The sequence below is a fragment of the Thermobia domestica genome, chromosome 3, assembly GCF_964235325.1.
Source record: "Thermobia domestica chromosome 3, izTheDome1.hap1.1, whole genome shotgun sequence".
Lineage (NCBI taxonomy): Eukaryota > Metazoa > Arthropoda > Insecta > Zygentoma > Lepismatidae > Thermobia > Thermobia domestica.
In genome coordinates, this window is record NC_137456.1 from 203590097 (window position 1) to 203602878 (window position 12782).

At 34.5% G+C, this 12782-nt stretch overlaps 1 protein-coding gene across 1 annotated transcript in view; it reads left to right on the forward strand.

Annotated features, from left to right (window-relative positions):
• The window catches only part of LOC145680926 (monocarboxylate transporter 12-like), a 215241-nt gene extending 203493 nt beyond the window's left edge, over positions 1-11748 (forward strand). Inside the window, exon 5 of the mRNA XM_081752093.1 lies at positions 291-11748. Within this exon, the coding sequence (XP_081608219.1) occupies positions 291-454 (164 nt within the window). The 3' untranslated portion in view covers positions 455-11748. The remainder of the gene's footprint in view (positions 1-290) is intronic.
• Positions 11749-12782: the final 1034 nt, after the last annotated feature.

A 12782-nucleotide genomic window follows, 5' to 3' on the forward strand; every position in this document is an offset into this window, starting at 1 on the left:
TCCTTGGTTAACAAGAAAAATTCTGTAGCAAAACCATGTTTGTTGATGAATGTGATAACATATATAGGAACCTTGATACACTCTATAGAAATATAAAACATATTACTGTGCTTCTTAAAAGATATTAATATGCAATACACCAGCACTGAAATACTGATTACTGAATATTTATTATCTAAAATAGAAATAGAAGAAAACATGCAAAATGAATTATAAATAATTTTACAGTTATATTCATGCATGTTAACGTTTATGCATTTTTTAAATACTGTATTTTTGTTTTATCACAGGTTTTCTGAAAGATGTAACAGGAGGATACCAATACTGTTTCTATTTCATGGGAACGTGCATGTTGATGGGAGGAATTGTTATGCTTCTTGAACCTCTTGGAAAACGATGCAGATCCTCCACTGAGCGAGAGAGTAATTCTCAAGGAGCGTCACAAACGTCATGAAATAAATTTTACGATAATGAAGTCCAATCCAACAGTAAAATTTCTCAGATTATTTTTGAGAAACAAATTTATTTTCAGGCTTGTATTAAGTATTTGTCAGTATTAGAAATGAATATTGTATTTAGAAAGTAAAGAAAGAATGGATTTTGTTTATATTGCTGTTGTTGTGTGTGTGTGTGTAAATATAACAGTATTTGTGTAATTAAAAAAGATATATTCTATTGTATGAAAAAATTAAGGTGCACTTTATAAGTAGAAAATGAGTAACTATGAATAATTCAAAGTCATCCAAACATGAACATTTTTATTATCATACAGCATGTTAATGTTTATAATTGTTCCGCTGCGTTGTTACAGAGATAATGTCTATAATATTTTGAAGCTATTTTTGCACTCATGCAAATAACTCATATATATTATTTTTACATCACTTGCTAAAAGACTGAATAGTTTTTGCTTTAGTATATCATACTGACAACTAATGTATGTAGCTACCTTGTCACCGTAGCTATTTATGTGTGACAGGGTACTAGTTAGTACAAGCACTATTCCTTAATACTATTTTAAATCTAACGTTTCAACAACTCAATCTCTCTGAAATTAAACGCTGATAAAATACCATATCTATTCCGTTGTTTTACGAGGGTCATCTAGAAAATAAAGACCGTTTAGTTATACAAAATGAAAAATGCAATATTTATTGAAGAAAATTATGTTAGATACCTGAAGCTTCCTTCACTTCTCTACATAATCACCTTCTACATTTAAACATTTGTCGTACCTGGTCACGAGACTTATATTATACTTTTCTGCCGCCACCTCATTGAGCTAGGTGATCACTGCACTCTCCAAATGTTCATCACTTTCAAAATGTTTACCACCCAGAAACTCTTTTAGCTTAGGAAAAAGGGGGAAATCGCTAGGAGCAAGGTCAAGACCATAGGGTGAATAATCAGAAATTTTCCATCCGAATTGATCCAGCAATTCTTGAGTTAGAGAGTGGTTTTGGATGGCTCGCCGTAGCTTTTAAAGTCTCATAATAACGATTTGCATTAATCTTAGTGCCTTTTGGCATGAAATCCACCAAAAGAACACCTCTACGATCCAAAAGACGGTTGCCATATTTGAATTCAGTGACTACTTGGCTTAATGAACTGGCGGCAGAATAATATAACATGGGAATTCTGAAGCTCGTGAATAGGTACGACAAATGTTTAAATGAAGGTGGTGATTATGTAGAGAAATAAAGAAAGCTTTAGGTACGTAACAGAGTTGTTTTTCCCAACAAATATTTTTTTTCCATTTGTGTAACTAGTCTTTATTTTCTGGATGACCTTCGTACATGCCAGAATTTGATATAGGAACACTTTTGATTTTTCCCCAATGTTCATCTCCTCCGATTTTTAGTAAATAATCAAAACGAAATTTAAAAAGTCTTTAAATATTATATTACCTAGGAATTTAACTTGCTCCAAAATTCAACTTAAAAATTGTGTAGCTACTTTAAAGTATACTTCTAAATGATTCAATTTTGACATTATAATTTATACTTTACACATTTGTGGGCAATGCTAAAATTCGTTAACATATCAATCAACTCATTTCACAGCATTTCACAAATAATAAACAGTATACTTTACAAAAAATGCTATTTTTCATTATTTTAGTATTGTAAAAAAAATCACACAGAGTAAAGTTAAGTTTTCATAGCTATGTTGAGCTCTATTACTTACTTATTAACTATATTTCATTTACATAAATAGTAAAAATAAGTTAAATTCATGTGGATGACTAGGTGAAGAGTACAGGTAAAGAAAGGTGATTGCCTATCATTGAATCAAGTGCGGTTGGTAATATATATGCAGCCTATCATCGATATAGAATATTTTACTGTTGATTGAAAAATTGATTTCTCAAATATTAATATGTTTAATCTTAGTGAAGGAACGGAAAGTGGGAACATCGATGGATGTAGGCAAAACAGACGAGACTCCAAGCGAGATGACAGCGCAAATTAATACAGAACACATCTGGTATTTTAGATATTTTATATTACAAAATAGAAAATGACTTCAACCACTACAATAAATGAATATTATCAGGGTTTTTGCTTTAATCAATTTTCACATAGAATAACTACTTATTATAGAGTATATTTAATTATTTAAATATATGAAATAACTGTAAGTTTTCCAAGTTCTATAAATCTTTCCAAAGAAAATTAAAGTAAAAATATAAGATTCTTTTTATCGGAAGTGTAATTCTTTCATGGAAATTTTAACATAGCCTTTCTCTACAAAATATATAGTGTATGTAAAAGAAAGGAAAATTGAGTGTATTCAAGACAAACTGAATAAGGCTCCGAATGGCTATTGATAATTTATGTTCAACTACGATTAATGCTAACAAAATTATAACTTTAAAAGTAATAATTTTTCCAAAAAAGCAGTTACTTTCCTACAAACAAACTAGATTTGATGCTTAAAAATAGAAGTCCCACTGTGACCTTCTTAAAGGAAAAGTGCAAATATTTAATTTCTTAAGCACGCACACTATCATTCATAACAGAAATATTTAACATACATGTCCTTTTGAATTCTCGTATTTTTTTTTTTTTTTAACCTTATGGGAAATCGTACCCAAAGAAAATTCCTAACAATGTTTGAATGATAATTTTCAATTATCTAGATCAGTGGTTCTCAAACATTCCGATAACGCGGACCCCCTGCTCATTCGGAAAGTGATCTGCGGACGCTCTTGCAATGCTATCTGAAATTTCACATGGTATTTAAAAAAATACTAATTAGAATTACCACTGACAAGAAAAATAATGCCATAAGTAATTTATTCTAAAGATACATGATTATTTCCTAGTGAACGAAATTTCAGTTGAAAATACAGTAACTTTCAAGACTGATTTTTTTTTAAAAAGGAATCTTAGGTCCGATTCCACATAAGACGATTTTGCTTTAAGGTTTTAATACTGCATAGAACAGAAAAAGTCCGCTCACCTAAGTAAGTGGTAGGGAAAGATATCAAATGTTGCAATGCCTTTTTAGACAACTCTTCATACTCACAGCAATACAACTAGTTCCAATAGTTGTACTGTGTTAGAAAGATTCATAACTTGTATGTCATAGGTTTCAATCCAACAATTACCAGGTTGTGGAACAGGGAAATATTCCCGAAAACTTGCAGCTAATGGTTTTATGTGTCTTACAATTATTTTGTGCATTTCAGCAGAGAGTTTTTCACTTGAAGAACCAATGAAATCCTTGAGCACTAGAAATGATGCATAGTTATTGTTTTGTACTCGTATTGCCCACAGCTGCAGTTTGCTAATCTTAAAAATACTTCTTGCATAACAGCATTTTATTACATCACATTTCAAATTTTAGGTGTCGTGGACCCCTTGGCTAGCCCCGCGGATCCCACTTTGAGAACCACTGATCTGAATCATATGTCATCATATCTAGATCAATAATATTATGCGATCCAACAACTTTATTTAACCAATAATGATTATCTTGACGTACTTTTAAAACATTTACAACATTTTATCAACTTATTACATTTTACTTACAAGGATCAATCATAAGTCTTGCATATTCTGGTAGCAACATACATGTATTTACTACAGTACAATGAAATCAGGTTAACGTTCAAAGTATAATTCCTCATGATTGACTGTCTGGAGTCACCTTCCTGCCAGTTCCTCGATTTCATGTCGATACTACGTCCACGCGAATAAGTCGGTAACTGCTATTTCCATCTCCTACTGGTTGGTGAAGCATCGTGATTTCAGTAAGTGGGTTATGGACCAAAACAGATAGTAATCTGAAGGGACAAGAACTATATACCAGGTGAAGCATCAGTTCAATGCCATTAAGTTCCTGCATTTTTGTTGCTTATGTTATTCTATTGCAGCAGGGCACGCTTTCGATTCACTTATGTAGGACATTCTTGGCGTAGAGCATCATACATTCGCTCCAACTGTTCAGAATAAATGCAGCATTGATGTTACGACCCTTAAGAATGGACTCGAAGTAAATTATCCCCTCGTAGTTCCACCACACACAAAGCATGACTTTATGCAAGAAACGGCCCTGTTTGATAACAGATTCTGGAAGTTGAACCTTGCTCAATCACCGTTTTGGCACATTTGCAATTCGAAAAATACCGTCTCATGTAACGATCATGTAAATCACGCGGGTTTTGTATCAGTTGTCGGCTCATATCCATTCTCCTCTGGGACTGAGCTAGGGTAAACTCGTGTGCACAATGCAGCAGCTCCTGATGTTTTATCCGAGTTCGATGCACTACAATGAACTGGAACATGCCAAAATGCTTTGACAATCATTGTGTGCTAATGGATGATTTTTTTCTCAATGGCGTGTCGTGTGTACTCAGAATCCGTTACCCTGGTGGACGACCCTTGGCTGATTTTCTTAATTTTTACAACCTGCACGAAATTTCTGGAAACAACGATTTTCAAAGCTGTGCTTCACTGGAGCTTCCCTTTCCGAATGGCAAAAGTTTTGAATTGCTGTCGCAGCACTATGCCTAAGTTCGAATTCATAGAGTAGAGTGGAACAAGAGTATATATATATATAGTTTTTGACCCCTCATATCTCCATTGTAAAGAGGACCAGAAGTTCGTTATTTACGTCTGACAATCTTCAAATATTATTATTTTTAAAAAATAGTATGTTCCAATCTAATAACTTAATTTTAAGATTCTGGTTGCAATAAATGGTTATTTAACCATTAACGAAAATGCACTTTTGACTCACAGGTGGGGTAAAAGTTCGCATGGGACAACAAAAGTACAAAACAGTAATACTGTAAGGGTGTATTAATATTATATGAAATATAAATTATAATTTATACAACGATTATATGTAAACTGCATTGACAAACTAAATATGGAAACAATACTTTGTTGTAAGCAAAAATAATATTGTTTTGATTCTCTTAGCAGTTATCACCAATGAAGTCCCTCTACCTTCATAATTGGAATAGGCTTCATGTCACCAGTCTTCACAAAACTTGCACATGATCAGTTTCAAATGCAGTTCCGGGTATACCTCTTCACATTGTAGACAGAATATAGAACCCTCAACTTCAGCCACTTTCTTTTTCCTTTTTTTTTTTTAAAAAAAAATATATATGAGAGTGTGTTATCACTGGCTACAGAGGATTCACCTTTAATTGACTTTCTAAGTATTTGAGGAGCGTCTTTCAAGTTTCAATTTCTCGCCTTATCTTGAGCTTTTGTTTGTAACATATTTTTAAACGGCAAACTGGTAATAATTGGTAGTTATTTCACATCTTTTGCCTTTGTTGTTTGTCTACTGCCTTTTGGGGAGTGATATGATAAAGCCAGGGAAACTGATTTAACAGTTGCTAGAATTGGAGGGTCAAACGGAGATTCCAAATCCAAACTACTATCTAATCTGATTTGAGATCGCTGTACAGGTACATAAGGCTTTACGCTCAAACCACTTCTGTACTTGTTAGGCACCGGAAGTTCATGGTACTGCATCTTCTACTTCATCAAATTCATACAATTGCTTGTCTGTTGCTGCAGAGATGACATTTCCTCATTACTGTGCACATCTGTTACTGCCGATGATGGAAAGTCTTCGTCACTGAAAACTTCTGATTCCAACAGAGGTTCGAGTCTCACATATTTTAGAAACACTGACAACTTTCCTACTGATACACACCCACTAACACGAGACCAAACAATTCTACTATCTGAAATTTTGAAGTGACTCTCCTTAGTTTATTTACAAAGTACAGTTTTATGCTAGATGGGCCTTTAACAGATTTATAAGCATCTCTCAAGGGCTGAATCTTACGGATTTGTGAGGTGAAATTTATACCTGTGAATCCTATTTTCACGAAGAACAGATTCCAAGGAGAAATAAAGTGTGTTTTCCTCCGGTATTGAGCTTATTCATTAATTCGTTCTGTTTATATATATATATATATATATATATTATTATTATTTTTTTTTTTTTTTGCCAGACGTCAGTGATAATGGCAGTGCTGTGGAATATACCAAATTGTAGCTATAATATCAGTAATGTGTAGCTAATCAATTTTCGCTATTCACGGTCTGAAGTATGGAGTGTTCAGTTGAAAAAAAGAATTATCTCAAATATGTTCTCGGAGCTCCCTCGTGGCTAAGCGGTTAGCGTACGCGCATTCGGTGTGGGAGATCTGGGTTCAATTCCAGGAGGGAAGCTCACGTGGTTCAGATCCCATTAACCTGTAGGTCCACGTCTCATATTGACTCGCTGCTGAAATGCATGCTAAACTAAAATTAAAATTTTAAAAATCCGTCATGTACTCCTGTATGAGTTGGACAAAGGTTGTAGTACCGCAGAGGCATCCAGACAAATGTATGGGAAGGACACTAGTACTGAAAGGACCACCCAGAAATGGTTGACAAATTTAGAAGAGGAAATTTTGATCTGAGCGATTCCTCACGTTCTGGTCGCCCACAAGGCCCGTATCCACGGGGAGGGGCCTAAATTTTCACTGGCCCCCTAAACTTTTCACAGCAGGCTTGCAAATGAACTATAATATGGTTGGGTCGGGCCCCCCTACATTTTTGGGCTGGCTACGGGCCTGACGCCCATCCTACTTTGATGAGGACCATTTAAACAATTTGATCCTCATCAAAGCACCCAAGGATAGGCCACGGAAATGGACAGTGGAAAGGCAACTGTTGTGAAATACTTTAAACGTATGGAAAAAGTTCAAAAACTTGGTTCATAGGTGTCTCGTTCATTCAGTGAAGACAAGAACTAGCGTGCTGCAATGTATGATTTTTGTGCTTATCCGTCATCGTGAATCCTGTCACCAATATCAGCTTTTTCTCTCACGTATTGTTGCCGGAGATAGAAATTTAGCCTATACGTAAACTTTAAGCAGAAGAAAGAATGGGTCAGCCCAAACAGGAAGGCAATACTATGTCCCAAACAGAGTTTGCATCCCAAGAAGACAATGCTGTATGTCTGGTGGTACGTGGAAGGATTATTCACAGTGAAGTTCTACCACGTAATCATGCCATCGCTGCTGCTGAACTGATCAATTCCAAAGTGTTCGTGTAACACTCCAAGAAAAAAGAACTAATAAATGGACAATACTAGATTGCATGTGGCACACATGACTACCGTTGGCATTCAGCAGCTTCAATGAAAGATTTTCCTCATTTAGCGTATTTCCCGGATTTGCCTCCTAGAAATTACGTCCCCTTCAGTACCTGTCAAATGCATTTAATGGCACATAACTTTATGAAAACGAGGAGCAGCTGCGAAATTTCATTGATGAATTTTATGCATCCAAGCCGTTTTTTCTTCTTTTTCGTAAAGGCATCCGACAAATGCTTGAACGTTGGGCCCAGATTGTAAACAATGTGGGAAGCTGATCTGTAATCCACTCTCTGATTGGTTCACCCCTCAAAGAAGAAATGTATCCTTGGGTCCCTAACGGCACGAACGAATCAACTCAATAATTCTGCAAAAATTGATAAGAACTGGATTCGTACTTTGCACTGGAAATAAGTTTAGTTATTTTCATAAGTGAATCAGGAGCTCGTCCGTGGCTAAGCGGTTAGCGTACGCGCCTTTGGCGTGGAGATTCGGGTTCGATTCCCGGCGGGAGCTCATGTGGTTCGGATTCCACGTTAATCAGTACGTCCACGTCTCATATAGCCTCGCTGCTGAAAGGGACGTTAAACTCAAAATAAACTCAACTCAACTCATAAGTGAATCATATCATAAGCAATTATACAAACGTAAAATTTCTCTCTTTGGTCCTAGCTTGTTACACGATAATTTACATTACTGTCTTGTGCGTACTTTTGCCCCAATATGGTGTGCAAACTTTTACCCCTTCTACAGTTTTGTTAATCTACCTATTAATACTGCCTTTTACAGAGAATAATTAGATTCATCTAACACGTCATGCCACACATCACACATAACTTAATCAGAACATCATATTAATTGTACTTGTGTTTGTATCTTCTTGCGAAATACAGATTTCAAAAATGAAAATATTACATCAGAACGATAAGAAAACGAAATCACTTCATGGTTTCCATACTATTCGTTCCAACCACCTGTAAATACATATTATAGCAATCTACGGTGACACCTTTTACAATAACTTCGTGTTGCTAACCTCTCTTCAACAGAAAGAAAGATAATGACACTACGAACTTTCACGCCACACACTTTTACCCCAGCCTACTCTACAGTAACAGTTCACATATCGGACGTTGTTGAGCACACATCGCCACTGACATTTAAAACTAAATAGTAATACTGATAAGCGGCCTCCGTGTTAAATTGTCCGATTGCCACACTACCTCTTGGCCCAGTTTGACCTTGTACATCGAGGGAAATTTAAAAAGTAATATTCTTTAACAATAATTAGCTACTACTAGTAGTAACACTGTTCTCAGGCCATGCCTATTTTTCCTCTCCTCTTATTATAGTAGTCTACAGTAAAGCTTAAACAGACAGAATGGCAAGAGGGGATTTTTATTTTCAGAGGAAACAGACAACACACCACATGGAACCATAGGCTAATTCAATATACAAACAGAAAAGCCAAACGTGATCAAATAAGGATAGATAAGATATATATCGTTATTGCATCAGTATATACTACAACATACCCGATATTGTAACTTACAGCTAGACATTTAGGTTTTCGCTATGTTTAAATATACCTTTTCTTCGTTATATATACACAGGGTGTCTCAAAAGTCCCCTGACATAGGGTAACTCTGTTATTATCAGAATTTTATCAAAAAAATGTAAGAGGGGAAACTGCCTCCAAATATGATGTATTCAATATAAAGTAAAGGATTTTTTTTTTTAAATTGGACGAGCCGTTTGAGCTGCACACTCTTTATGCACCCAATGTTAAATGAAAATGCAACGTTGCCATTTACCTGAACTCACAATATGAGTGAATAAAGCGACTGTCTTACGCTAACGTGTCGATGGTCAGACCCCATTTCAAACATGCCCTCATTCACCATACTCTTACAAATATGTTCGTGGCTCTAAATGGGGCCCCGGATGTAGAAACGAACACGTCATTAAAAATAGGGGGAGGGGCGGAGAAGGATGTGGGTTGTTTTTGTGACCATATGGTAAATAGTAGTGTGTAGATTTACATGTATTCGTAGTTATAAATGGGGTCCGAGGAGTAATTTCAAGAAATTAACCTCATGATATTAATAGAGAAGCTGACTGAGGGCAGGACGGGATGTGGACAAATTTTGTAAGAGTATGGTGAATGAGGACTTGTTTGAAATGGGAGCTGGCCATCGGAACGTTAGCGTAAGACAGTCACTTTATTCACTTATGTTGTGGGTCCAGGTAAATGCGCCGTTGCATTTTCATTTAACACTGGGCGCATAAAGAGTGTACAGCCCAAACGGCTTGTCCGATTAAAAGAAAAAAAATCCTTCACTTTAGATTGAAAACATCATATTTGAAGACAGTTTCCCCTCTTACATTTTGTTGTAACTCTGATAACAGAATTACCCTGTCAGGGGACTTTTGAGACACCCTGTATATATCAAACATGCATATACTAAAGCAGAAGGCATCTGTATTAAGGGGCGCAGGCGACCTGGCTTCAATTCGTTATGGGAGTTCATGTAGTTCGGATTCAGTGTTAAGTTGTAGGTCTATGAATAGATTCCTAAAAAAACTTGTCGCTATCTCTTAGTTTTCGATCTATGGAGATCAATATTAAAACCAGAAGTGGTAATAAATTTCTACCCGTTCGGTTTTTCGTATACTAATACGGTGAAGGTAATATATTTTCTTGAAACGCTGAATCGATTCCGAAAAACTGCTTATCGCTATTTATTAGCGTTTCTATTCCATGGCGATCCACGTTGAAATCGGAAACGATTGATTTCTACCACTTCCGGTTTGAATAGAAAGTAAACAGATGAGATGGAGTTTATTGTTGGGACCTGAATCGGTTCCAAAAAGCCGCTTTTCGATATCTCTTACCGTTTTTGCTCTGATACATGTCGACAGACTGACTGACGGACATAGACTACAACTTAACATAAGACTTTCGATACTTATGAATAGCACAGTTTGGAAGTCTACAAGCTGTAATGTTTACGCCTTTTTCTTAGCTATATGTGTTACGATCCATTCCAGATTAAATCCTGTTTCCCTAATGATAATGCAATGAGAGGATAATGAAAAGAAAGCAGTAATTTTTCAATGTGGTATCAGATATAAAATGTTCGTATGTTCTTTAAAACTACAAAAAATATTTTCTCATTCAGTAACCCTGTATCTCATGCTGACGTATCTGTTTGTCCTACTGAATTGCTTATGATTCTGTGTGGCGTCTGGTGTGTTTTGTCTTTAAATTTAACGTGTTGAAAATAAGGGGAAGGAAAGGCAAAGCACCACAACAGAAGAAACGTCGGAGTTAGTCTGGCTCAGATCCCACTTCCCTTGAAGATCGTCGTCTCATATATTTTTGGTATGAACGAGGCGTTACACTGTAATCACATATAGAAAACATAAAGAGATTCCCTTGTAAGCACAGATTGTAGGAATTTAATATGATATAGAAATATTGTTGTTGCTATTTTCGAAATTATATTATACTCTGTTCCTTTGGCATTAAACTGTTAAATATTCTGAAGAAAAAAATCACGTATTTTCAGAAGCACGATAAGTGGGCTTGGCCCTTCATTTTCATGTACTCTTCGCTTCTACAGACGTCCAATATTTCATTTCTAGCTGCTACAATTTATTTCGCTTTAAGTTATTCGAATCAATACAAAAAACTATAGAATACAGCCTATTTCAGTTAAAGTTATCTATGTTGTATAAACATTGAAATTTTAATTTCAATGGATACAAACCAGTAACATGTGAAATAATTAGAAACCATGATCTATTTTACAATCAATACAAAAATAAATAAACAAATTTGAATGTGTTTTTATATTTACAGTCAAGTATAAATTATTACTAATTCTATTAACATTATAAGTAAATTATTGAACATATTAAACACAAACTGATCAAAGACCTGTACTTAAATTAATATGTAAAACAATGTGTTTGCGAATATGTGTCTTTTTTTTTCTCATTATTCTACTTTATCCGTTGTTATTGTACCTTGCTCACAACTAAATATCTACATCATATAAACGCGATAAATGATTTCCTTTCTTCAACAAGGCTGTTTATATATATAAAGTTCTACATATATATATATATATATATATATATATATATATATATATATATATATATATATATATATATATATATATATATATATATATATATATATATATATAAAGTTCTCACAATGTTCTTTCATGTTCATGTCTATGCTACAAAGAGCTTAATTTAGAAAGAGTTATTGAAATCTATCTTAACATACTGTTCAAGTTGATTTACTTTTCGCATTAAGTAATCCAAAACACTCACTCAGAAGCCTTTTATATTACTGACACAAGTTCTCTGCAATCCAGAAACTGTCTACCTGAACTGTGCATAATAACAAAGAAAGAAAGAAAAGCTATATTTCCGTTATAGCTTGCGATAGTAATTTTCTTAACATGTGAAACATCTTGAACATATGGTACAAGATTTTACTATACAATCTATTGCATACATCAACATTTATCAGTATGAATATTTTTATTGTCAGCGTGTTTACCTAAAATGGTTATAGATGATAAATGTGATTGAAACCAATATCGTCCCGTCACGTTAAAAACATATATGATCAATAAATGTCTTATTGTTAAATAAAATTTTTAAGTTAACTGATTCTGCACAGAGGCGCACCTTAATCTTGTTCAATGAAATATTAGTTCTGATAAGTCAATTGAATTGTTTCTACAACGAATAAAACATTTCTTTTGAGATTTTATTTAGAGGTAAAAGTAAAACAAGAAAATGCTGGTATACTACTATGATGAAAATTTCAATGTAGTCAATGTAGACCAATTTAATTTAATATATTTGCCTCATCCAGTTGAATCCTTTCAGATGTTTTAATAATAAATTGTTATTCTTGAGATAATACTGGCTGGTATGGTCGAGCGGTCGCAGGCATTTCCGGAAATAGCAGGACTTATTTGTCGCGGATTCGAATCTCGCAGTGGTTACATATTATCATTTCACAATTCATTACGTTATAATTTATTTCTCATGGTTTCCCTTATAATAACATACAGAACGTTGGATACAATATTCACAAACAAATAAATAGATGAATAAATGAAATGTAACAAAAA